The sequence below is a fragment of the Myodes glareolus genome, chromosome 5 (assembly GCF_982192425.1).
Source record: "Myodes glareolus chromosome 5, mMyoGla1.1, whole genome shotgun sequence".
In the NCBI taxonomy this organism is placed as follows: domain Eukaryota; kingdom Metazoa; phylum Chordata; class Mammalia; order Rodentia; family Cricetidae; genus Myodes; species Myodes glareolus.
In genome coordinates, this window is record NC_142030.1 from 23,414,718 (window position 1) to 23,440,567 (window position 25,850).

General features: G+C 44.6%; 1 protein-coding gene across 1 annotated transcript in view; it reads right to left on the bottom strand.

Moving 5' to 3' along the window:
• Window positions 1-3,917: 3,917 nt before the first annotated feature.
• Window positions 3,918-25,850, bottom strand: part of F11r (F11 receptor) — a 28,530-nt gene continuing 6,597 nt past the window's right edge. Inside the window, exons 2-10 of the mRNA XM_048451987.3 lie at window positions 7,597-7,665; window positions 7,385-7,492; window positions 7,050-7,196; window positions 6,577-6,779; window positions 6,323-6,425; window positions 6,080-6,187; window positions 5,724-5,736; window positions 5,428-5,479; window positions 3,918-5,318 (exon numbers count right to left, since the gene is read on the bottom strand). Of these exons, the coding sequence (XP_048307944.2) occupies window positions 5,283-5,318; window positions 5,428-5,479; window positions 5,724-5,736; window positions 6,080-6,187; window positions 6,323-6,425; window positions 6,577-6,779; window positions 7,050-7,196; window positions 7,385-7,492; window positions 7,597-7,665 (839 nt within the window). The 3' untranslated portion in view covers window positions 3,918-5,282. The remainder of the gene's footprint in view (window positions 5,319-5,427; window positions 5,480-5,723; window positions 5,737-6,079; window positions 6,188-6,322; window positions 6,426-6,576; window positions 6,780-7,049; window positions 7,197-7,384; window positions 7,493-7,596; window positions 7,666-25,850) is intronic.

Sequence of the window (25,850 nt, forward strand, 5' to 3'; positions counted from 1 at the left end):
GGCTGTGGATCATTCTATAGAGCATTTTCTTAATTAGTGATTGATCGCGGAGGGCCCAGCCTACTGGGGGCGGAGCCACCCCTGGACTAGTGATCCTGGATTCTGTAAGAAAGCAGGGATACTGTAACAGCATCAGCTCCATGTCACACCACGTGGCTGGCGGGGACAGGACTCAACCAGGAGCCACCTGGAGACTCTAGCCCAGGACCAGGATATAACAACAGCTCCGCTCGTCGTCAGCAGGACTCCCTACACCACCTGCAGCACTGTGAAGTACCTGACCCACCCCTCACCAGCCTCAGCACTTGGGAAAACACGCCCTCCGCGCTAGAGTTGACCCTGTAGATAAGGGCAAAGGTGAGCCAGCCCTGAGAGCAGGAGAGCGATCTTAGCTGACACCACCAATTTTCATCTACAGTGTGGTGGTGGGTACAGAGGAAAAGATGCCCTCCTCCCTTGCCCCTCCTGCCTCCCAGTGAGGCAGCTGACCCCTTTACTAGCTGCACACTCGGGAAAGCAGGTCCTACACCTCTTCCAGCAGCACAATAAAGCCAACTCTGTCGGTGGAGGTGTGGATGAGCCAGTCCCCTAAGCTGTGAGCGTGGGAGAGCTGTCTCCACTACTCTGTCATGTGATGGCATGGGCAGGGCAGGGCAGGGCAGGGCAGAGATGCTCCCTTTGCCCCTTACCACCTGTGACAAGCTGGCCCTCCCCCTGCGGCACACAGAAAAGAGGGCCCTGATCTTCAGCTAGGCAGCACAGTAGAGCTGACCCTGTTGGCAGAGGCTCAGGTGAGACAGCCCTTAGGCTGTGAGAGTGGGACAGCTGGCCACGCCCCGTCATCTGCCGTGTGGTGGCGAGGGCAAAGCAAAGATGTCCCCCACCTTTCCCACAGACCCTCCCCCCCAACGCCACCTGTGGTGGGCAAGGGAACTGACCCCTCTCCCTTACCGGCTGCAGGACTCGCCTGACGGCACAGTAAAACTGGCCCTGTTCGCGAAGGTGTGGACACGGAAGACGCTGTAGCATGAGAAAGCTGTCCCCATTATTCATCTGACATGTGGCAGCATGGGTGGGGGGAAGAGATGCCCCCCCAACCAATGCCTGAGGCAGGTTAGAAGAGCTGTCCCTGAACCTCATCAGCTACAGCACTTGGGAGAACGCCTGGGCAACACAGTAGAGCTGGCTTTGAACGGGTAGGTATGGGAGAAGCGAGCCAGAGGCCATGAACGCAGAACACAGCAATGGGTGAACTAGCCAGGGCAATGCTGGAGGGCACATCCTGAAGAGCAGGAGGGCTAACCCAGTTACTCAGGCCAGAACCAGCGTTATATGTTGGCCCACCCGAACATCCAACCCATCTGTGATCTGCTGGGGCACAGTGTGTGTGTGTGGGGGGGGGGGGGTGGTCCTGCACATGTGGGGCTGCAGGACCTACACAACACAGGGCAGCCAACATGATGTCCAGGAGTCCGGGTGAGGGTCCAGGGTCGATAGTGAAGCAGAGGTCAAGGACCTCAAATCAGACCAAGGATTCTAAGCGATGAACACCTGCACGGATAAAGGGGTTTACTGCCTGACTCACTGTTTCACTGCAGCTTCTATGATAAGATTGTTCCTTTCTCTTTTTCCCTCTTAAATTTTATTTTGTTTTATTTGGAGAGGAAGGAAGAGTGGACTCGGGAGACATGATGTGAAAAACACAAAGAACAAAAATTTAAAGTTAAAAAAAGGAAGCAGGATGAACAAGCCACAAGGAGCAAGCCAGTAGGCATCTCTCCTCATCACCTCTGCATCGGCTCCTGCCTCCAGGTCCTGCCGTTTGAATTCCTGTCCTGACTTCCTTCAATGATGCACAGTGATACGGAAATATAAGACAAATAAACCCTTTCCTCAAAATAGCTTAGATATCCACCAACAGATAAAGAAAATATGGTTCACATATAAAATGGAATTTTACTCAGCTATAAATAAAAACAAAAATAAAATAAACAAGTAAACCCTTTCCTCCCCATTGCTTTTGGTCATGGTGTTTCATTGCTGCAATAGAAAACTTAAGTTGATTACATTTATTTTTGTGTATACCTGTGTGCACACAAGTACACATGTGTAAGTCAGAGGACAACTTTCAGGAGTCACCTCTCTTGCTATCATGTGGCTCTAGGCCATCAAACACAGGTTATCAGGCTTTGTGGCAAGCGCCTTTATCCACTGAGCCACCTCTCCAGCCCTTCAAGACCATTTCTGAAGATAAAAAATACATCCTTTCTTCTTCTAGCCACTCTGTTAAACTGTCACCTCATTCCGTTTCCTTCCGCTTCCTCAACCATTGGCCTTCATCTACCGATCCTGTCAAAACCAGCAATAGCCATGTTGGTCAAAGTTTGAAGTGTCAAAGTTTAAAGGGCAGCATGGTTATGGAAGATACATTCATCCTTTTTCCTCTCTGGAGAAGCTGAAACCAGGCTCACGTGTGCTACACATGGACTCTACTCCTGAACTACCCTTAGATAATGGCCAATCCCTTAAAAGTGTTATGTGACTGTGACAATCATAACACAATAGTGTGCATGCCAAATCATATCTCCACCAGAAAACAAAACAACAATAACAACAACAAACAGATGCATCCTTAACAGTCTACTATTTTATACTAGCTCAAAGTACCTAGCTCAAGGAAACAATGCCCATGGGAATGGCCCATCCCCCATGCCCAAATCTTTAATATAGCAGCAATTTCTAGGTCATTCTCATTCAAGCACAAGCCTATGAAAAAGAAGCTAAGTTAAAATGTATCCACTTTTAAGATTTATTATGTACACGGTAATGTGCCTCCATGTATGCTTGCAGGCCAGAGGAGGGCACCCGATCTCACTACAGATAGTTGTGAGCCACCATGTGGTTGCTGGAATTGAACGCAGGATCTCTGGGAGGGCAGCCAGTGCTCTTAACCACACTGAGCCATCTCTCCAGTCCCCAAATGAATCTTATTTTTAAAATGTAGCTATTGGAGAGATAGCTCAGTAACAAAGAGAACTTGCTGCTCCTTCCACAGGACCTGTCCAGCTCCCAGCACCCGTGTTGCCTCTTCTACCTTAAGGTCAACGGGAATCCAAGGCCTAATCTGGCCTCCTCGGCACCTGCATACCCTCCCACATGCATATGCCTAATTTAAAATTTAAAAATAGTGTTTGTAAGAGACACATGAACAGACATCCCAAATTTCAAATAACAAGACCACCAGGAAAATTTTAGATGTTCAAGTCACTTTTGAAGTCCCAATTATTTTTTTCCCTTAATTTCACCTGTCTCTCATTTTCAGTTTTTTGTTTGTTTGTTGTTTTTTGTCTTGAGAAAAGATCTCAGAGAGCCCTGGCTGGCCTCAAACTTGCTATTTAGCTGAGGGTGACCTCAAACTTGTGATCCTCCCGCTTTGAACTTGCTATCCTCCAGCCTCTGCTTCTCAAAGGCTCGGACCACAGCTGTGCACAATCACACCTGACTGACTGTAGGCAGTGCTGGGGGTCCAGCCAAGGGCTTCGGGCATGCCAGGCAAGCACTTCACTAGCTTATTAGCTAGTACTCCAGTCCAGGGGTCCCAATTCTCTTACTGCAGAGCTTCAGGATTTAAACAAAATCGATGTGAAAAATAAACATTTATTACAAAAATTAGTTTTGACATTGGAAAATAAAAGTAGACATGGCATTTCCAAGGGCTGCTGTAACCTGGAGAGGAAAACTCCCAGACTGTAAATTGATTCATACTTATCAGAAGCCCCTGAAGGAATTATTTATCTCAAGGGGCAAAGGACCTTGGGCCCTTTAATCTACCCTTACCCTCCCCCACCCCATCCCCTACCGTCCCCCCACCCCATCCCCCAACCATGACAACAAATTGAAACATACTTAAAAAGGTCTTATCTTTACTGAACTGTTTCAAATTTTTCTTTTATTGTTCAATTGGATTTAATTTCCTTTGGAAAACGCTTTATAGGTGGAAGACTCTTGGGCGAGTGTTTAATTTCCAAAGGCTGAAAGGGGCCCACATGGAAGAAAGCAACGACCATCAGAGCTATCTTGTCATTTCTGCTGTCTCAAACATTAAAGCAGTTCTTAAAATGATCAAAGAATGCCCCCTTAGAAGCCTTGGTCCATTATGCACAGCAGGCTGGACAGTGCACGGGCGCTTTCTTCCCTTACTAGCCTAAATGGCTAAGGAGAACCCACCCACTTCCCGCCAGCCCAGCTCCAGCTTCGCGCAGCAGTAGGAGGCTGTGGGACGGAGTTCTGACTTCCTGAAGTATTGCCTTGAGCTAAGAAAACAGTCCTGAGGGCCAGCCACAGGATGCTCGGAAGCAGAACTTTCACGTATTTTCCTGTTCACACAAAGAAGCCCAGAGTCCCTTAAAGATCTCCTTCCCTTACTTCAACAAAAACGAGTTTGACAAACCAAATTTTTATTTCCAACATCTGTCTAATATAAACACACAGAAACACAACCTTGCCAAATTCTCTCTCTCTCTCTCTCTCTCTCTCTCACACACACACACACACACACACACACGCACAGTCCAAAGAGGCAAGACTATAATGCACACATCTCCAGAATTCACACACATCTTACAAGGGTCTGTGCAGTTGTTGCAGCCAAGGGAAGAGTGACTGACGGCTACGAGTCCCAGCCTCTTCTTTAGATCAGTAGTTTAAATCTTTCTTACTCCAAGCCTCTTGGGAGATTGCTGAGTTCTCCCACCTCATACGGACGTGGTGGCAATTTGCTTGTATCCAGGAGAAGAATCCCAGTGGCACATTTTGTGGAGACAGAAGGCTCCAGAGACCAAAGAGCTGAGGTCACCACCAAATGCTTCAGTCCCTCTTTTCTCCAATTCCCACTCTAGAGCAGCTGGCACCCATCCTCATCAAGAGAAGAGAAAACTGGGGAATTAGGCTTAAAGTTCTTATTCAAAGGCCATTACAGCCAGGTACTGGTTTCAGGTTCCTGTCAGTCCAGTCATTTTTGCTGCCTAATCTAGGACTCTTGTCAATTCCACATAAGAACAGGGAATGAGACTTTGTAACTAGTCTCAGGCCGTGGTGGGCAGGAAAGAGGAGGGAGAAATAGCCAACGTTATTAAAACCGTATCCTAGCTAAAATAAAAGCAAGGGGTCCTGAGAGACCTAGAAGACACTGAAGGCATCCTGTGCAGCTACAGCCAGCAGGGGCTGGAACCTGTAGCACCTGAGTAAGACAAGTGGAGAAGAGACAGATGAGCCGCAAGAGGTCACACCAGGAATGACGAGGTCTGTTTGAACTCCCCCTACGGAAATAAAACGTCAGTCAACACCAGTCTCATTTTGCTCATCAACACACAAGCAGGCCATGACACTTCACTTCAGGCCTCCCCTCCTCAGGCCAGGCACACTCACCTCGCTTCGAGTACTGGGCTGACTGTAGATCACCTTTTTACTTGGTGTGGTCCTAAGGGAAAACCAGAAATCGGAGAGACTCAGACCCTAGTAACAATGTATCCTCGCCAGGATGCGGGGGAGGGGGGAGTCAGAAGGTAAACCTTTGCAGAGAAACCGAGTGCAAGGTGCAGCTGTCATTCCCTCTGAAAAGGCTCCCTCCACCTCGCTCTCCACCCCACTCCTGGGACTCAGCTCAGCTCCAAACCACACGCCCATGCTTTAACCAGAGAACCCTGGGACAGCACCACGCTCACCCTTTCTTTGTTCCTGAAAAAGAAAAAAGAGAAAGAGGGACCATGATTACTATCAGAACAGAATGCAGTATGGGAAGGGCATTAGCGGGAAGTAGTGTGTGGTTTTTGATAGGAGCTAAATCAACTTATAAATGCTCCCTGGGCAGATAGTACCAGCACAAGGAGCATGGTATCAGGGTCCATACTCAGATGCTACCCACAAACCATGCAAAGACAAAAGAACAACCAGCTGAGTACAGTAGCACTTGCTACTATGTTCAGCACTTAGATGCTGAGGTAGGAGAATCACTGAGTTGGAGGGCAAAGTCTCAGGCCAGCCTGGGCTATCACAAATGGGGGAAGGGGAGGATACTTACTTTCAAAGTATCCTCGGCTGTAGGCAAACCAGACGCCAAAAATCAAGACTCCAAGGAGAATCAGTGTTACCAGGACAGCGGCCACGATGCCCCCCACATTCAGCTCCACTGTGAGACACAAATAAGAGGTTAGGTGCCCTGACAGACAACTGTGTGCCGACAAATCTGTCAATAACCACATGAAAACTGGCCTCTGACCATATCCCAGCTCTAACCTCAGGCCACAGTCACCTTCTTACTCACCAGCATCCATGCGTACAGCCTCTGACCTCGTGGCTGTCCCAAAGCCATTTTGGGCTTGACAGTAGTATTCGCCAGTATCAAAGGCTGTCACAGGATCAAAGACCTAGAGAGAAGAGAGTACACTGGCTTCTTGCTCGAATAAATCAAGCATCTATCCTATTAGTCTCTGACGCTGTTAGCCCTGATGTCTCTTCCTTCCCACTCTCAGGGGTTCGACGGCTGCCCCCCTACTTTTCACCTCTCCCATTTCATACCAGGTCCCCTGTCTTTGGATCAACGGTGTATGAAGAATTGACGAAGGCACGGGTTTTCTTGGCATCTGTAAGCATGTCTATCCCATCCTTGAACCAGGAATACTCAGAAGGCGGGGAACCATCTTGTTCTGAGCAGGTCAACACTGCCCTGTTCCCAATGGTGACAGAGGAGGGGATATTGACCGTTGGCTTGGATGGAGGCACTAGGGAGGGAGAAAAGAAAAAGGTTCTGAATGCAAGGGCAATAGGGTTATATAAGTGTAGGTAACAAACCAGGGGGTCACTCTCAACCCATCAGCTAGAGACGCCACCTGTATGCCCCGAGTTCCCATCAAACGGGGTGGGGGAAGGGAGGGGCACTCACCCTCTCTATAGTCTCCCCATCTGCAAGGCCTAAAACTTAGCAGTCAGTCTACTATGAGGTTTATGGAAGAAATTGGCTTTAAGCCTACACGAAGTTATACAGTACATACCGAGCACGGTGAGGTGGACGTTGACCTCCCCATAGTTCTGGCCACCGTCCTCAGAGACCATACACGTATACTCTCCGGTGTCTTTCCGGGTCACAGAATTGAATGTGATGCCATTGGACGAGAAGGTAACACGGCCTGCATAGGAAGCTACCAGGAGACAGGAGCAGAAGAGACAGAGTAAACCGGACAGCAAAGAAAAGAAGAAGGTAGACCCAAGGCATGTCCTTCATTCTCCGCTAAAGGGAAATACTCAGAGCTCCGGGTATGTCCCACCCCAGGAACCCAGGCTGGCCAGTACCAATGACCCTGCAGTCTTGGCAAGTGGGACAATTTACCTGTGATCTGGCTGTTATAGCACACAAGCGTGGTAGTGTCGCCTTGGACGAACTTCCATTCCACTCGGGGAGAGGAGAAGCCAGAGTAGGTACAGGACAGCGTGGCAGCTACAGACAGGACCAAAGTGAGAGCGAGAAAGAAGCAGCCCCAAACCACAAGCTACGTCCTCCCAACCCCCACCCCGATGACCTCATAGCTCTGCCCCACTCACGGCTATTCTCGGCAATTCGGACATCAGGCTGAGAACTGTACACTGATCCCTTGCCTTGTACCACAGAGCCTGAGAAGAAAAAAGAGGGACCCCATCAGGAGACAAGAGCTTCCACAGAGAAGAAGGAACAGAGCTAGGCAATGAGGCTGGGAGCTTGAGGTAAAAAGGGAGAGTCAAGCTGACCAGTATCCTAAACACATTCAATGTGTTCTGTTACAACAGCGGGCAGGCCGGTACTACTTTTATCAATAGACAAAAAAAATATAAAATAAAATAAAATAAAATAAAAACTTTTCTTTCAAACACAACTTCTCCTTATTTCTAGCTTCCTCTATGGCTCCCAATACTCTAACGACATTCCTACTGGTCGAAAGGGAGCTTGCAGAATGACATTTCATGGTTCAGAGAAAGCTCCACCAAATGTTGTCGTCACTTGTCAAAACAATCCTGAAAGAAAGCCAGCAAGCTGGAGGCAAGTCAGGCAGGGGAAGGAAGGGTGGGTAATAAGGATAAAACCACCACTTGACATTTGGAGAACATTATTAGCCCTTTCCAAAGGGGTTCGGAGATGTTACATTGTTTGAACCTTGAAACAAGCAGGACACAGCACAGGACAAGGGTTAGTACGGGAATTTTACATGAGCAACAGGGCCCACAAGTAAAGCCAGGAGCACAAGAACACACAGCTGGCTGTGACACCCAGCGAGGACTAGAACTGAGCTCAGGTCACCTCACTGGAGTCACATACTTGCCAAATGGAGAAAGAGGTAGCGTGGGCTGGAGCAGAGATATGAGGACGCTAATGAAATAGTGACGCGGGAGTAGGGGAACCATCAGAGGTGACAGTAAAGTCCTCAAGCTGGTGACAGAGGACTGTGGACACACACCCTCCTCTGTGCGTTCAAAGTCCAAATCTACAAAGAATGTGCTTATTTGTAGTTCTAAGTCAGAGTCCTTAGATAAAGGCAGAAAGACAGGCACAGCTACCACACTCAAGGACGCCTTCCTTTATTTATGTATCGACAGAACTCAATAGTCTTGACTCTGAGGTCTCACTCCTTAACTGAAATGTAAGAGTTCGCACTAGACGGTCCCCAGAGTCCTGTTGTCGTCCCCCCCCCCCCTCCGGCATCACTGTTTAAAAAGTACTTTGTTTCTGCAGTACTGGGGATCAAAGACAGGGCCTTGTACATCACAGGCATGCGCTTTACTGCCAAGTCACACCCCCAGGAAGGCCTACGGAGTATCTTTATATGCACTGATTTCAATCAGACACAATCAGTCCAGATACTACTCTGGTTGGGTTTTGTTTTTGAGAAAGGACCGCACTGTAAACCAGACTGGCCTGGAGCATCTTAATCATCCTGTCCTTACGTCCCAAATGCTGGGATTCCCAACTCCAGATCTGGGGAATCCCTGAAAGATTCCTGTTTCAAATCTCCCAGTACAGTAGGCAACCCTCCCTCTGCCAGACCACGTACCCTTCTCCTTTCCACAAGTGTGGATCCCGAGAGCACTCCCTAATAAACTGACATCCCAGATACATAAATGCTTTGCCTGCATGTATGTACTGCGCCAGGAAGTCAGAAGGTATCAGATCCCCTGGAACTAGAGTTACAGACAGCTGTGACCTGCCAAGAAGGTTGCTGGGAATTGAACCTGGGTCCTCTGCAAGAGCAGCAAGGGCTCCAAGCCATTTCTCCAGCCCTCAGATGCTACTCTTAAAAAGTCAATACGTTGATCTATAAGTTATTTCTAATACTATCACTTCGCATATTTTTCATTATGGACTTTTTATTTTTTTGAGAAGGATTTTTCTGTATAACAATTCTGGCTGTACTGGCCTTCAATTCACAAAGATCCACCTGCCTCTACCTCCCTCGTGCTGGGATTGCAGGTGTGCACCACCACCGCCTGGCTCATTATAGTTTTAACGTTGAATTCATACTCAAGTGTAACAACAGATCTAGAAACTAAATCAAATAGCCCTCATGAAACTGGAAAATCTTCCTGGGGATACAATTAAAAGCTCAGTGGTTAAAGGCTTTTCCCACTTGATGAGATAAGCATCGCCACCAGAGTTTGGTCCCCAGAACCTACACCAAGGTCAAAGGAGAGAACCAACTCCAGTTGTCCTCTGACATCGCCACACAAGCGCACACACAAATAATAAATCTTAAATTATTTTGTTTTGTTTATTTATTTTACTGATATTCATTGAGCTCTACATTTTTCTCTGCTCTCCTCCCTGCCTCTCCCCCTCCCCAATTCAACCTTCCCCCAAGGTCCCCATGCTCCCAATTTACTCAGGAGATCTTGTCTTTTTCTACCTTCTACTTCTCATGTAGATTAGATCTAAATCTTAAAGAATTTAATGTATCTATAAACCCACCACTTGAGAGGCAAAGACAGCCGGGAGATGGTGGCACACGGCTTTAATCCCAGTACTCGGAAGCAGAGGCAGGCAGAGCTCTGTGAGTTTGAAGCCAGCCTGGTCTACAAAGTGAGTTCCAGGACAGGCACCAAAGCTACACAGCGAAACCCCATCTTGAGAAACCAAAATAAATAAATTAAATAAATAAATAAATATTACAAAAACAAATCCAAAAACCAACCAAACAAAAAATAATCAAAAAGAAGAGGCAAAGACAAGAAAACTAAATGCAAGTTCAAGGCCAGCCTGGTCTACACAGTGAGTTCCAGGCCAGGTCTGGTGGCTCACAAATCATCGCGGCCTGAATGCTGGGAACCTTGTTCTACAAAGGCTCCGAAGCTTTGCAATTTGCCTTCTGTGATGTACACACACTGTGATGTTTGAACCAGATACCTCACTAGGAATGAAGAACTCACTGTCCTAGCAATGCTGCCAAAAGGCAGCCCACAGGCTCACAGCTACAGAACACCGCCCTGCCCCAGGACCTGCTTTCTACCAGGGGTAAGGGCAGCCAGAAGCCATTATTTGACAATGACAGGAGGGTACTTCCCAGCTCTCTGGAAGTTCCCTGAAGAGTAGGCGGAGATGTCAGTGCACCTCAGTCCCTCTCTCCACCCAATCCTGCAGACTTCCCCTCCTCTCCACAGGGGTGAATCTCAAGGACACACCCTACTAAAGTGTCTTGTATGATAATTGATATCTCAGAGTCAGTTTCCCAAGAACCCAACCTATGACACCACCCAAATCATGAGCAAGCATCTAATTAAACCGAAAAACAATCTAAAATTCATATGCGCACGTGCGCGCACAAGCCACAACGTGTATGATGGTTAGTTATTCCACAGTCACTTCTGATGTCGAATAAAGTTTTTAATTAATCAACTAATTGATTAATCGGGAATGTGGATGCCCATGCTGAGGTAAAATGCGCGATCAATAAACAACATTTCGGAAATCACTTCTCTCTTCCACCTTGCAGACCATGTCTCTCCTCTCTGCCACCGTGCTGTGCTGTCCAGGCCAGCTGGCCAAATCTGACTTTTTACATGGGTTCTGGCCACTGAACTCTGGTCAGGTTTACCCGTTGGGTCATCTCCCCAGTCCCTAAAACTGTTTTCTGAGCCCTTTGAAACTGAGATCAAAAAGACATCCAGGGATTATGTCACAGACACACATAAAAACTCTGGGCTCCAGGCACAGTCCCCTCTTGAGAATCGTGATGGACACGACGTATTTCGTGTTCTGTAAAAACACAGGAACCCGTATCTCAATGTCTATCCACCCTCTCCACTGCAAATGCCTGTTGGCTAAGACCCACCTGCACCAAGACTCAAAAGTCTACTGTGAGGAGGTGAGATGGCTCAAGTGGGTGTGGTCACTTCTCACCAGACCTGATGTCCTGAGATCGCTTCCCCGGTCCACAAAAATGGAAAACCAGTTCCTCTTACCTCCCTCCACACTTATGTGTATGTGCACGCACACACACAGACATACACACACACACACACGAAATGAAAATTTTCAATTTAAAAATAAAGACTAATTAACTAATAATTAACATCCACGGTGCCTGCCTATGTCCTTCGTGATTCAAATCCAGCCTCTGCACCATGCTCTTCCTATCCAGCCACCAAAGACATGGCAACCAATCAGGCTCACATTACCCTCTCATTCCTTTGCACGCTTTTGGAACCAGACGACCTATGTACAACTTTGTGCAAATCCCAGCTCTGTTCCCTACTTGACTGTGTGCCCAGGCAGGCTACTGTAGCCCAACGGGACATTTAAATTAAGCAGTAAGTACTACATGAGGAAGGCTTATACCCCCCCCAACCAAATCATCCCCCTTGTCACTTTAACTGCCTCGGGAGGGAATCCCCTTCTTACTTTCATTTACTTAAAAAAAAAAAAAACTATTTTTAGGGCTGGGCGGTGGTGGTGCCAGCCGTTAACCTGGAGGGAGGCAGAGGCAGGCAAATCTCTGTGAATTCAATGCTAGACTGATCTACAGGGTGAGTTCCAAGACAGGATCCAGAGAAACCCTGTCTAGAAAAAAACAAACAAACAAATATATAAATTAAAAAAAACCCTCCTCAAAACAAACCAAAAAAAATAGTATTTTCTGGTGATTTTATTTTTTTTATATAGATGAGTGTTTTGTCTGCATGAACATCTGTATACCATGTGTGTGCTGCGCCCAGACAGGTCAGAAAGGAGTCAGAGTCTCTAAACTAGCCTTAGAAATAGTTTATGAACTGCCATGTGAATGCTGGGAATCAAAACCAGGTCCTCTGGAAGAGCAGTCAGTGCTCTTAACCTCTGGATCATCTCTTCTGCTCAGTTTCACTTATTTTGTTTGTTTTTGTGTGCGAAAGAGACATGGTTTCACTATGTAGCCCAAGCTGGCTTTGAACTCAAACACTCCCTGCCTCAGTTTCCCCAGTACTGGGATTACAGGTATGTGTTACCACCACATACACCTCCTTTACTGAAACTCACAACACAAAGCCACAAAGTTAAAGATTAGCCTTTTGGCCTCCTCAAGTTGTGAGTCTGTAAACTGAAAACCCATTGTAATGACTCTTGTCCTGCCAGCCGGGTCCCAAATAATGACATGGAGACCTATTATTAATTATGAAAGCTCGGCCTTAGTTTAGGCTTGTTTTTAACTAGCTCTTATAACTTAACCCATTTCTATTAATCTACATTCTGTTATGTGCCTCCCATTCTGCTTCTTCTATGTCTCCTGGTGTTTCTCAGGCACCTAGATTCATCTCCTACTCCCCGGTGTCCCCAAGTCCCACCCATACTTCCCGCCTAGCTATTAGCTATTCAGCTCTTTATTAAACCAATCACAGCACTGTATCTTCACAGTGTACAAAGATCCCAGTTACTGAGCACTTAGAATGGACCAGGCAGTGTTGCAAGAACACAAATGCTGCAACAATCCGCAGAGACGGTTTTAGCAGGCTTTCTTGGACTGCCAGCCAGGTCCCAAATCATGACAAGGAAACATATTATCAATTACGAATGCTTCACCTTATGTTTGTCCCACTAGCTCTTGTAACTTAACCTATTTCTCTTCATTTGCATTTTGCCTCAGGCTTTTTATCTATCTTTCATTCTACATGCCCTACTCCACATCTGTCTGTCTGTCTGAGAGACCCTGTCTCAAAAAAAAAAATGAAAAAAATAACTAAACAAACAAACAAACAAGCAAACAAAAATTCGGGAGGCAAAGGCAGGTGGACCTCTGGGCATTCAAGAACAGACTAGTCTATGGAGTGAGTTCCAGGCAAACAAAGACACACAGAGAAACCCTGTCTCGAAAAACAAAACCAACCAACCAACCAACCAACCAACCAACCAACCAACCAACCCTGGGAGGAAACTAAAAGTAATGAGGGGTAACAGAGTTTCAAAGCAAACACAGCCCAATTGCAAGGCAGCGCTACAGCCACCCGCTCAAAAGCAGATCCAATCCTGCGACCTGTTTTGGATGATTCCAAGCTGCCTGCTTGGCGAAATGCAAATTTTCAGCAAGCTAAGAAAATTCCAGCACTATCTGAGCTGTGATAAGCTCCCCATTTTTCACCCACTCTCCTGTTGCAACTGATGATCTGTTAACACAAAACCACTTCCCAGCTGTTTCCCAATCTCTGCCTTTGCTCAAGCCGCTTGTGCTATGGAAAACACCCTTTCCCCTCTTTGTCTGGTTGGCACCCATCTCTTCCGTGATTTTCTTTTTCCGGGAAATGACCCACCACACCCCAGTTCTCTTAAAGTCTCTTTTCAGGACTTTCATTAATTAGCCCCTGCAAAAACACCATTAAAGTGTTTATCAAATTACGTGCTATTATATAAAAACACTCCCATGTTCTCTCCAGCAAATGCCCAGATAGCAGAAACCAAGTCTCATTTGTTATTCTAAGTACTACTCAACCCCTAGCATAGTGCCTGATACTATGTATCAGGTATTTGCTGAGTGACACACAACACAAACAAATTAGGTCATAGCAGATTTTAACACCTACTTGTTGAGGTTTATCTTCAAAGTCCAGTTTTTAAATGGGCAGGACAGATGGCAGTATGGCCAAACGAAGAAAAACAAACTTCCTCCAAAATCTAATCTCTCTGCAATATTTTAATACCAGCATAATTCATTTTTAAGCTTTAGTTTTGGGGGGAGAAAACTAAAACTAGTATTTTTGTTTTATTTGGGACAGGGTCTCATGTAACCCAGGCTAGCCAATTTCTGTTCCTTCTGCCTTCACCTCCTGAATGCTGGGGTTACAGGAGTACTCCATCATCCATAGTTTTATGCATCACTGGGGACTGAATCCAAGGTTTCATGCATGTTAGGCAAGCATTCTACCAACTGAACTACACTCCCAGCTTCTAAAACCTAGCCTTGTTTTTTTGTTTGTAATATTTTATTTGTGTGTGTGTATGTGTGCGTGCACGTGTGTGGGTGTCCACAAAGAGGGCAGCAGATCCCCTGGACCTGGAGTTACAGGTGATTGTGAACCTCTCAGTGCTGGTACTAGGAACCAAACTCATCTCTTAACTACCAAACCCTCTCTCAAGTCCTAAAACTTAGACAGAAGTCAGAAGAGGGTGCTAGATACCCTGCAACTGGTGTTATGGGTGGTAATGAACTATCATGAGGGTACTGGGACCTGAACCCCAGTCCTCTAGAAGAACAAGTGCTTTTAATCCCTGAGCCACCTCTCCAATTCTTTTAGTTTTGTACTTTAAAAACAAAGGGGGTTTTGGCTTAATTCTGATATTTTGGTTTTTTGAAATAGGATTTCACTATGTAGCCCAGACTGTCCTTGAATTGGCTGCCTAGAACAGGTTGGATTTTAATTTATGGAAATTATCTTGCCCCTGCTTGAGTTAAGTGCCAGGATTACGAGTGGATGTTTGAGATTACATGCCTGCTCCACCACACCATGCTAACAAAATGATTTTTAAATTCAATTGCCTGGAAACAGTATTTAATCTCTCTACCCATAATTCCCGCTTACTGTTTTGTAAATGGAGCTATTTCTGCACCTGGGATGCAGCCAGTCTGCAGGTATTGCACACACAATGGCAAGAGGCTGGTTTCTGCATCTGGGCTGCGCACACTGGTACCTGAAGACCTCCAGGGGAAGAACAAAGAGCCACAAGTAGAAAAAGAGCCAGAAAAACCTCTAATGCAGGGTCTAAAACAGCAAGAAGTGGGAGAAACCCCTGTAACCAACTGTCTCAAGTCAATGGAAAGAGAAGGGAAGGCTGAGAGTTAGGAGAGGGCTGGAAAATTCACCAAGAACTCAGAACAGAGTCAGACACAGCCACTTGGTCATTCAGGTAAAGCTGGTACCAGTAAAACACATGGTCACCCTCAATCATTTGTGGTTCTGTATCAACCGGAAGCCAGTCACACTGGCAAACACTTGGAACCCCAGTACTTGGGAGTAGTGGTGAACAGATAAGGAAGGAGTTCAAGGCCAGCCTTAGCTACTTGGTAACTCTGAAACCAGCCTGCACCTCACTGGGGAAAGACAAGAAAACAACAGAACAAACCGCAAAGGAGAGCGTTTGCTTTCCTACTCCTTCAACAGTGGGTTCTATTTGGGGGAAAAAAATAGAAGAGGTGAATCCATTCCCAACACCACCATGATTCTCATGATCACAAGAGTAGCAGCAACAGCAGCAAAAGTTTTTACAAACTCAAGTCAGCAGAAAAGGAAACTGCCGGCCAGGCCACTGCTTTCAAGGTCAGCTCCAAAACGGTTTATGTTGTTATGGGCTGTGTTGATTCCCCCAACATCTCATACTTATGCCCCAACTCCCAGTACCTCAGCATGTACTCGGAGACAGGACCTTTAAAGAGGCAATGGTGTTAAGACGAGGTTACTACTGGATGTTTCAATCCAATCCAGTTCGTCTCCATACAATAAAGGCACACACAGAGAGGTACACCTGGAGTGTGTGGCATACACACAGAGGCACACCTGGGGTGTGTGGCCTGTGAACAGACAGCAAGGGGGAGAGCCATCTGCCAGCCAAGGAGAGAGGTCTCACAGGGAACTAATCCAGCCAGTAATCCATCTTAGACTTCCAGCATCCAGAACTGTGAGAAAAGTTTGGACAAGCTACCCAGCCGGTGGCGTCTGTTACAGTGGCCCTAGCAAACTAACACAATGGTCCCCTGGTTTATCTGTGCACCCACATCTGCATACCACATAGATAAAAGAAGGTATGAGGATACCACACAAAGAAAGAACCAGCTTGTTCTACACAGTGAATTCATCATATCTGAATTGTAGACACTGAGAACAATCAAGAAAGCCACTGGCTAATACAACAACTACCACTAACATTTTTTGAATATCTACTATGTGCCAGATACTCCAAGGCCTTTATTGATTTATAATTCATTTACTCTTAGACTAATGCTATGAGACAAGTACAATTATAGCTCTCGTCTTTAACGAGTAAGCAGGGCACAGAAATTAATTCGTTCAAGGTCACAAAACTAATGAGTGGCAAAGCTAAATTTGCAACTCACATAATATGGTCCTAGTACACAAAGCTGAATCAACTACTGTGATACCATATCCTGCACCCCTCCCACGTATACTTACTTGTGTGTGCACGCAAATACATACATGCCAGTGTGACCGCGTGGACTCAGCAGAACACTAGTGGGAGTCTTCTCTCCTTCCACTACGTGATCCCAGAAACCACACTTAAATTGACAGGCATAGTTGCAAGCATCTTTACCTACTAAACGATCTTGCAGGCCCTTTGTTCTTCAGAAAAAAATCTCAAGTATAACCACGGCTCCACGGCTGGCCTGAACCTCCTCTGGAAAGATAACCCTTAAAACTTACTTCCCCTCCTTCTGCAAATGAAAACAAGAAATGAAGTGGCAGGCGTAAAAAACAAGCATGCTGGCACATGCCTGTAATCCTAGCACTTGGGCATAGAGGTAGGAGCCTCAGGAGTTCAAGGTCAGCTGTCTTCAGCTACATAGTTACAGGCAAGTCTGGGCTATATAAACTTTTACCCTTAAGAGAAACAAAACAAAACAAAACACGGTGCCATCCAAAGCAAATTTAAACCAATTTGAACTGAACAGACATATAAATATAAGATTAATATATAAAGTGATACCCACACCCTTTTTGAGTCTTGCCATGCCTGACCTGAACTTGCTCACCATGTAGACAGAATAGGCAGAAGAGGCTTGCCTTGAACTTATAGAGGTCAGACTCCTGGGGCTTCTGAGTGCTACGATTAAAAGCATGCTTCAATCTATATAAATAATGTTTAAAAATTATAAATAATAAAAATAGCCCAAGCACAGACTGACCCCATTTGGCAGTCTCTATCATCTCTCCTGCCCATGTTCTGCATTTCGTTAATAAACAGGTATAATATCTGAAGTATCATAACCTAGAAGAAAGGGGAGATGGGTAGAAGCAATCACCCTTGTAGTGTCAGTACTTGGGAAGCCTGGGCAGAAACTGTGAGCTGAGGCCAATATGGACTACTGAGTGAACCCTGTCTCAAAACAACTCGAGAGAAGAAGGGAAAGGGGGTAAATCAGATAAACTACAAGAAGAAACACAGCCAAATAAATAGGAGAGGCAAACACAGAGCCAGAAACCAGAAGGCATGGGGCTGGGAGTGCAGCCCAGCGGCAGGGCCCTTGCCGAGCTGCGCAGGGTTCTGAGTTTAATGTCCAGCACTGCAAAAGGAGACAAAGAGGAGAGAAAAACAAGAGAGGAGAGATGGAGAGAAAGAGAGGGGAAGTATCCGATATCAGTTATCAGCGGTATACTGTATCAGAAAGTGAACAATGTTCAAATAAACGTTAAAGGTGAACTGAGGTAACAGGCGAGGAAGAAATGTGAGCTGCAGGGAAGGCTATGGAAGGGGGGAACAGGGCACAAGAACACCAGCACAGATGTCCTGGAGACAGGGGACAGAAAGCAGGAAGGCAGGAGGACATGTACAGGGGGATGACCAAGGGAACAGAAAATAATCACAAAATATTAACAACTAAGTCAGTCATCTCCACATATTTTCATATGAGATATGATTTCTTTTACTCCCCTTCCCCCCAGCCCCCAGGTTTTGGAGACATGGTCTCAGTATGTAGCCCCTGGCTTGTCCGAAATCAGTAAGTATATCTTGAATGCTGGTCTTGAACTTAGGCAATCCTGCTTCTGTTTCTATAGAACTAGCATTATAGGTGCGTGCCACCAGGCTGAGCCTAAGAGACTTTTTTCAAGAGAGCTGGTGCTTATACTTAGCTAATTAATGTGCTCTCCCCACCCCCACTCCTTATCCTCGGGATGCATTCCAACATGTTCTGCCCTCACATGAAACCAAAGATAGTCTAAACCCAAAACTTTTGGATAGTTAATGCATAAATTAGAAATAATAAAAGATTAGTAACAGTAATTCATAATATAATGGCAATCAATACACTGTGATAAAAGTTATTTAAAAGTAATGAAATATTAATAGCTAGGCATGGTGGTACATGCTTGTAATCCTAGCACTTGGGAGGTGGAGGCAGGAGGCACTCAAGACAAGCATCAGCCATCAGCCACACAGTGAGGCAAAGGCGACCCTGACCACACGAGACTCTATCGATAACCACCACAACAAAATCCACCCCAAATTCGTGTACTGTTTCCGGAATTTTTGTTTTGATATTTTCAAACCCAGACTAACCCTAGGTAAACTAAAATGCAGAAATGAAGACAAGAATCAGAGGCCAACTATATAAATCTGTAACACTGACTGTGTAAATACTGAAAATCAGTGTATCTGAGTAATACAATGTGGTAAGTGGCTTTTCCAAAATGGTCCCATTTATCTAGTGTTATCTCCTCCCACGTGCACGTTTTAGGACTAGGGTAGAGTCTAAGTTCTCTTCAGTGTTGACAGAGTCCTATGACCACTAAATAATAGCCAAGAGTGAAACACAGAATCTTCACATTAATGCTAGTGCTATTTTCTTATTAAATTCTCAAAAAAAAACAAGCCAGGAATGGTGGCACATGCCTTTAATCCCAGCACTAGGGCTGGTAGAGGCAAGTGGATCTCTGTAAGTTCAAGGCCAGCCTGATCTACAGAACAACAGGGTTATGCAGACAGCAGCCAGGGCTACAGAGAAACCCTGTCTCAACAGATCCCCATCTCAAAAATCCGACAAGTACTATTGTTATCATCCCATTTTGTTTTGTCTTTGTGTGTGTGTGTGTGTGTGTGTGTGTGAGAGGTGGGGGGGGGACAGAGATGCCTCCCTATGCACACACTTAAGAAAACCAGAAATGTCTTTTTTTTCAAATTGATTTTCTTGAGCTATACATTTTTCTCTGCTCCCCTCCCTGCCTCTCCCTCCCTTTCAACCCTCTTCCAAAGTCCGCATGCTCCCAATTTACTCAGCAGATCTTGTCTCTTTCTACTTCCCATGTAGATTAGATCCATGTATGTCTCTCTTAGGGTCCTCATTGCTGTCTATGTTCTGTGGGGTTGTGATTCTTTGCTTTAAGTTTAAAAGCCACTTATGAGTGAGTACATATGATAATTGTCTTTCTGTGTCAGGGTTACCTCATTCAATATGTTTTCTAGCTCCACCCACTTACCTGAAAATTTCAAAATGTTATCAATTTTTTTCTGCTGTGTAATACTCCACTGTGTAAGTGTACCACATTTTCCTTATCCATTCTTGAGGGGCATTTAAATTGTTTCCAGGTTCTGGCTATTACAAACAGTGCTGCTACTATGAACATAGTTGAGCACATGTCCTTGTAGTACGATTGTGCATCCTTTCGGTATATACCCAAAAGTGGTATTGCTGGGTCTTGAGGAAGGTTGTTTCCTAATTTTCTGAGAAAGAGCCATACTGATATCCAAAGGGGCTGTAACAACAGAGATGTCGTGTGTGTGTGTGTATGTGTAAGAGAGAGAGAGATGCCTGCCCATACACAAACTCGTGGAAACCAGGGACCACAGTCAGTGTCTTCCTCTCTCTCTCCACCCTATTTTTTCAGACAGTTTATCTCCCAGAACCCGGAGCTCAACGACTGAATAGACTGTCTAGACAGCAAGCTCCCAGGACTCCTGAGGACTGGGACTAAAGGAGCACACTGCCGGGCCTGACTGTGCCCTGCTTTTAACAAGGGTTCTGAGAATACAGGTAACACTTGCACAGCAAGTGTCTTATCAACTGAGCCACCTTCCCCAGACCCTCATCCCATTTTACAGATGAGGAAACTTAGGCTTAGAACAGTTCCTGTATAAGGCAAGGGTCATAAGCCTCTCCAATTCTTTCTGGAACTCTTGTTTTCTTTTGTGTTTATTTAGGCAGTATTTTGAATCAAATCTAAGGCCTGATGCAGGTAAGAGAAGGGCTCTATTACTGAACTACCATTCCAGTTTTAAATCTATTTATTATTATTATTATTTTAAATTTTAAGTACATGGGTATTTTGTCTGCATGTATGTCTGTACCAGATATGTACCTGGTGCCTGCAGAGGTCAGAAGAGGGCATCAGATCTGATTATAGATGGCTGTGAGCCACCATGTGGTTGCTGTAAATTCAACTGGAAGAATAGCCAGTGTTCTTAACCTCTGAGCCATCTCTCCAGCCTCACAGTCAATGTTCTTAACCTCTGAGCCATCTCTTTCCAAGTCTGTCCATTTCTGAGGCTCCAAAACTACTATGCTGTAGCCCAATTCCATTGGTCAAGCAAAGAAAACCCATCTACTCTTCAAGGTCTGGTTCAAATGTCCCTTTATCCCTGGTTTTTCCCCAGTAATTAAAGGTAAATTTAAAGATTAATTTCTTTCTTTTTTTTTAAATATTTATTATGTATACAATATTCTGTCTGTGTGTATGTCTGCATGCCAGAAGTGGGCACCAGACCTCATTACGGATGGTTGTGAGCCACCATATGGTTACTGGGAATTGAACTCAGGACCTTTGGAAGAGCAGGCAATGCTCTTAACCTCCGAGCCATCTCTCCAGCCCCCTAAAGATTAATTTCTTAAAGTAACTTAATGTTATATGGTATGGGAAACAAAAAAAAAATCTAAATGCCCCCCCCCAAAAGATTAAATTAGCATAGTCATATAATACAAGAGATCTTTGGGGGGGGGGGTAGGACAGGGTTTCTCTGTGTAGTCCTGGCTGTTCTGGAACTTAACTTTGTTGACTAGGCTGGCTTTGAACTCACAGAGCTCCACTTGCCTATGCCTCCCAAGTTCTGAAAGGCGTGTGCTAACAAGCCTAACTTTAAGTTTTAATATATTTGTATATATCACATTAATTCATAGAAGCCTAGAAGTATTTAGCTATAGATAGAATACATGTGATTATGTTTCTCTATAGTCCTATACCATCCCACTTTTCCATGAAGCAGGTATCTGATGTGGGATTTTTTTTTCTTTTTTCTTTTTTTTTTTTGAGACAGGGTTTCTCTGTAGCTTTGGAACCTGTCCTGGAACTAGCTCTTATACACCAGGCTGGCCTCAAACTCACAGAGATCCGCCTGCCTCTGCCTCCCAAGTGCTGGGATTAAAGGCGTGCACCACCACCACCGCCTGGCCTGATGTGAGATATTTATACACTGTATGAACATGCATTGCTGAATTAGTGTAATAAAAAGCTGAATGGCCAATAGCCAGACAGGAGGTTTAGGCAGGACTTCCCAGCAAAGAGAGAGACCACTGGGAAGAAGGAAAGCAGAGTCACCAGTCGGACATGGGGAGGAAACAGGAGGTGCAAGATGGAGGAAGAGAGGTAATGCCACGTGACAAAATGTCAATTAATGTAAATCGGTTAATTTAAGTTATAATAACATAAGCTAAAGTCAAGCTTTCATAATTCACAGCAAGTGTCCATGTTGTTGTGAGTTGGCTGTCCAAAGAGAAATCCAAGTATATATGGCATTCAAATTGGAGGCTCGAAGGGAGGCATGGTTCTTTTAAGAGGCCCTACTGTGCAGCTGAGCACTTGAGCAGTAGACACTGGGTACAAATTCCAGCTTCAGACAGACACAACAAATTCCAGAGCTAGAGCAGGTAAATACCACTCAGAGCCAGGTAGCCCGGAGCTGGAGAGCCACCATGAGGCTAGGCTCTCATGGACCCGAAGGGGGTGGAGTCAGCCACCATCACCTCTCTGTGGCCACCTAGCAGTTTAAGATTTGTCTCTCAAGCCGGGCGGTGGTGGCGCACTCCCAGCACTCGGGAGGCAGAGGCAGGCGGATCTCTGTGAGTTCGAGGCCAGCCTGGTCTACAAGAACTAGTTCCAGGACAGGCTCCAAAAGCCACAGAGAAACCCTGTCTCGAAAAACCAAAAAAAAAAAAAAAGATTTGTCTCTCACAGTTAGAGAACACAGCAAGCACACAGCAAGCGTATGGCTGCAGGCTCAAAGAGTCAGGTACAGACACGCATAAACACGCAAACTCTAAAAAGGTACAATATGCTCTAAAAGGTGCTTTAAAAAAAAGAAAAAGAAAATGGATATAGACGGTCATAAAACTAAATAACTAAAAAATAGTAAAGACTTTGAAGAGAGTAAAGTAATATAAAAAAATGAGTCATGTAAGAATGGGAAATATAACACAGGGAGTTTGGATCTTATTATGGAGTTTTGTTAATTTTGAATTATGTGGATGCTAATGAACAGAGAACGACAGCTGCTGAGAGACACTGGATTAGGAAAGGGACTGCTAAATCAATCCAGGCTATACAGTTTAGAGATAACCTGGCAACAGAATGGAAGCCGGGAAATGTGTTGCACTGGAGGAAAGGTTGTGCTTCCTCATACACATACACACACACACACACACACACACACACACACGAAACAAAAAGCCATGTATTCCTTCAAAATTAATAAAGATCAGATTTGGCAAGAAGAGACCTCCTGAGGATCTTGGTTTACAGATATGAGGGGAAAAGTCAAGAAAGACTACAGAGCAGGTAACATATATGCCGATCCCTTAAGGGAACAGCTCTGGGACCAGATGAGACATGATAAATCTTATTGGTTACAGGGTCCTCATCACTTATATTTATATTATACTTTGGATAAGCAGTCCAAATGGATAAGCTCTACACTTCCCCATCACACTGGACAACAAATGATACAGCTAGCTCTCCCAGGACTTGACCAATATCCCAATTTTTTCAGGGTCCCCTAAAGATGCCATCACCCCAAAAAACAGGAAACAGTCTAGAGAACACAATGCCCACATACCCAAGAGGTGGAGTGGGTAGTTTTTGGTCCATCAATGTATGTTTTTTGTTGTTTGGGGCTGGGGGATTAGTTACAAGTCGTTACTGATAATGATCAAAAAATAAATAGATAAAAATATTAAACAAAAAAAGGTTAGATTCAAGGATTTTTCTAAAAAGGGGAGGTATAAAAATGATAGGCTAAAAGGGTAATTATTTAATCTACTTCTAAATTTAAAAAACTATGAATCTCAAATATTTTACATTAGCATGAATTTTTGCAAACTGATACAAACTTAAGGTTATTTTTGTTATACTGTATACGTTTCTACTCTTGTTTAAGGTGTTGTGCTGTGCAGCTCATTGTAATAGATTATAAAGTTCTAGTTCTTCAAGGCTATTATTACAAACTGTTTAGGATAATTAAGAAATGCAGGTTAGTAGTTAGTCATCTGTAACAATAAAACCTATAGTCATGTTAAATATGTATTCAAGGTCAGCAAGAGATATATTATAGCTAGATAGATGGTCTTAAAACTCTTCAGAGACCTACAGAATATGGCATTTAAGATGTTTTAATAACATAAGACTTTTCATGACAATGAGACATGTATGCTCCTGAAAATACCAATTGACTTCAATAAAGAATGATGGGTATTGAATAACTTCCATATGGAGTTTGCTTTCAATGTGGCAAAGCTAACCATCTGGGCAAGAAACTGCCCTTGCCTCAAATGCTGACAGAATGTTCTCCAAACTGGATAAGGACAAGAAAAGGCAATTACCGAACTTTGTTAAGACAAGGTAGGATGGTCATTCTAGCTAAATTCCTGCTTTATAGAAGTCTGTCAAATATTTTAAGCCTGTAGGTCAAAGATGGATGCTTCAACATTATATAGGAACCTTGGGTCACTGTCCAGGCAGCCAGCTGTCTTTGTTGTTTTTATAGTTTTAGAAGTTGTTTGTTCTGCCCTTCCTGTTTACTCAGGTAATATTATATCCTTCTCGGGTCTTTGATGGGGTTGAAGACTAGTTAGAGTTACAGTTTTCTTGTTACCAAATTCAGAAAAGAAATCCACAAAAGAGATGTAAATGGCATAAGGTTGAGAGCTATAAAAGCTTAAACTGTTTTTCTAAGAAAATGTTTTTATGTTAGTAATACAATGCTAAGTGGTTTAGGTAAAAACTTTGGACTCACTATGATGGATAGACAATACACTACTTTCTCCAAATTAGCCAAACGCCAGTGGACTGGACATTGTAAATGCAATTCTTACCTGATAACTGTTCTGACTGTATACAACTTTCCTGTGTTAAGAGTTAAAACTTTTTTATTTAGACAAAAAGGGGGAAATGTGGAATATCTGTACACTGTGGGAAAATGTATTGGTGTGATCAGTGTAATAAAAAGCTGAATGGCCAATAGCTAGGCAGGAAGTTTAGGCGGGACTTCTCAGTAGAGAAGGAATTCTGAGAAGAAGAAAGATGAAGTCACCAGCCAGACACAGAGAAGAAACAGAAGATGGGGGCTGGAGAGATGGCTCAGTGGTTAAGAGCATTGCCTGCTCTTCCAAAGGTCCTGAGTTCAATTCCCGGCAACCGCATGGTGGCTCACAACCATCTGTAATGAGGTCTGGTGCCCTCTTCTGGCCTGCAGACATACACACAGACAGAATATTGTATACATAATAAATAAATAAAAAAAAAAAAAAGAAAGAAACAGAAGATGGAAGAGAGGTAAGGCCACGCGGCAGAATTTCTATTAATATAAATGCTTAATTTAAGTTAGAAGAGCAAGATGGACAAGTCAAAGCTGAGGCTGAGCTTTCGTGGTGACCAGGAAGTCTCTGAGCTGCCATTTGTGACCTGGTGGCCGGAAGGAAAGTCTGGCTGCAGGTGTCACACTCTGTTGTTCCTGCTTTGAAAGTGAGTCACTCTGTAGTCCAGACAGGACTCCAACTCACCATCCTCACCATCCTCCTCTCAGGGCTCCTAGTGCTGTGATTACAAACAGGGAACAGCACAGCCACCGTGTCTCTATCTCTTTAGTAGGGTTTTTATTTTAATCTTTCCCTTTCTTTGGCATCCCCCTCCACACACACACCTGCAAGCTTAGGGGCTGGAGAGATGGCTTATTAGGAGAAATTACTGCTCCTCAAGAGAACCCAGCATCCAGTCAGGTGGCTCACAACTGACGGTATCTCCAGATACAGGGGATGGATACCCTCTTCTAGCCACCGTGGGGACCAAACATATGTTCATACACACTTATATTTATACATGAATTACATTAATTATTTATACATGAAGTACTGAACAGAGGTACTCCAAAGATGGATACTGCCCACCCCAGAAGCCATGGGTTATTAAACAGAAATCTTACTAGGTAGTGGTGATGCACACCTTTAATCCCACCATTTAGGAGGCAAAGGCAGGTGGATGTCTATGAGTTCAAGGCAAGTCTGATCTACAAATCAAGTTCTAGACAATCAAGACTGTAACACAGGGAAACTCTTTGTCTCAAAAAACCAAAACCAAACAAAAAAGGAAAGAAGAAAGAA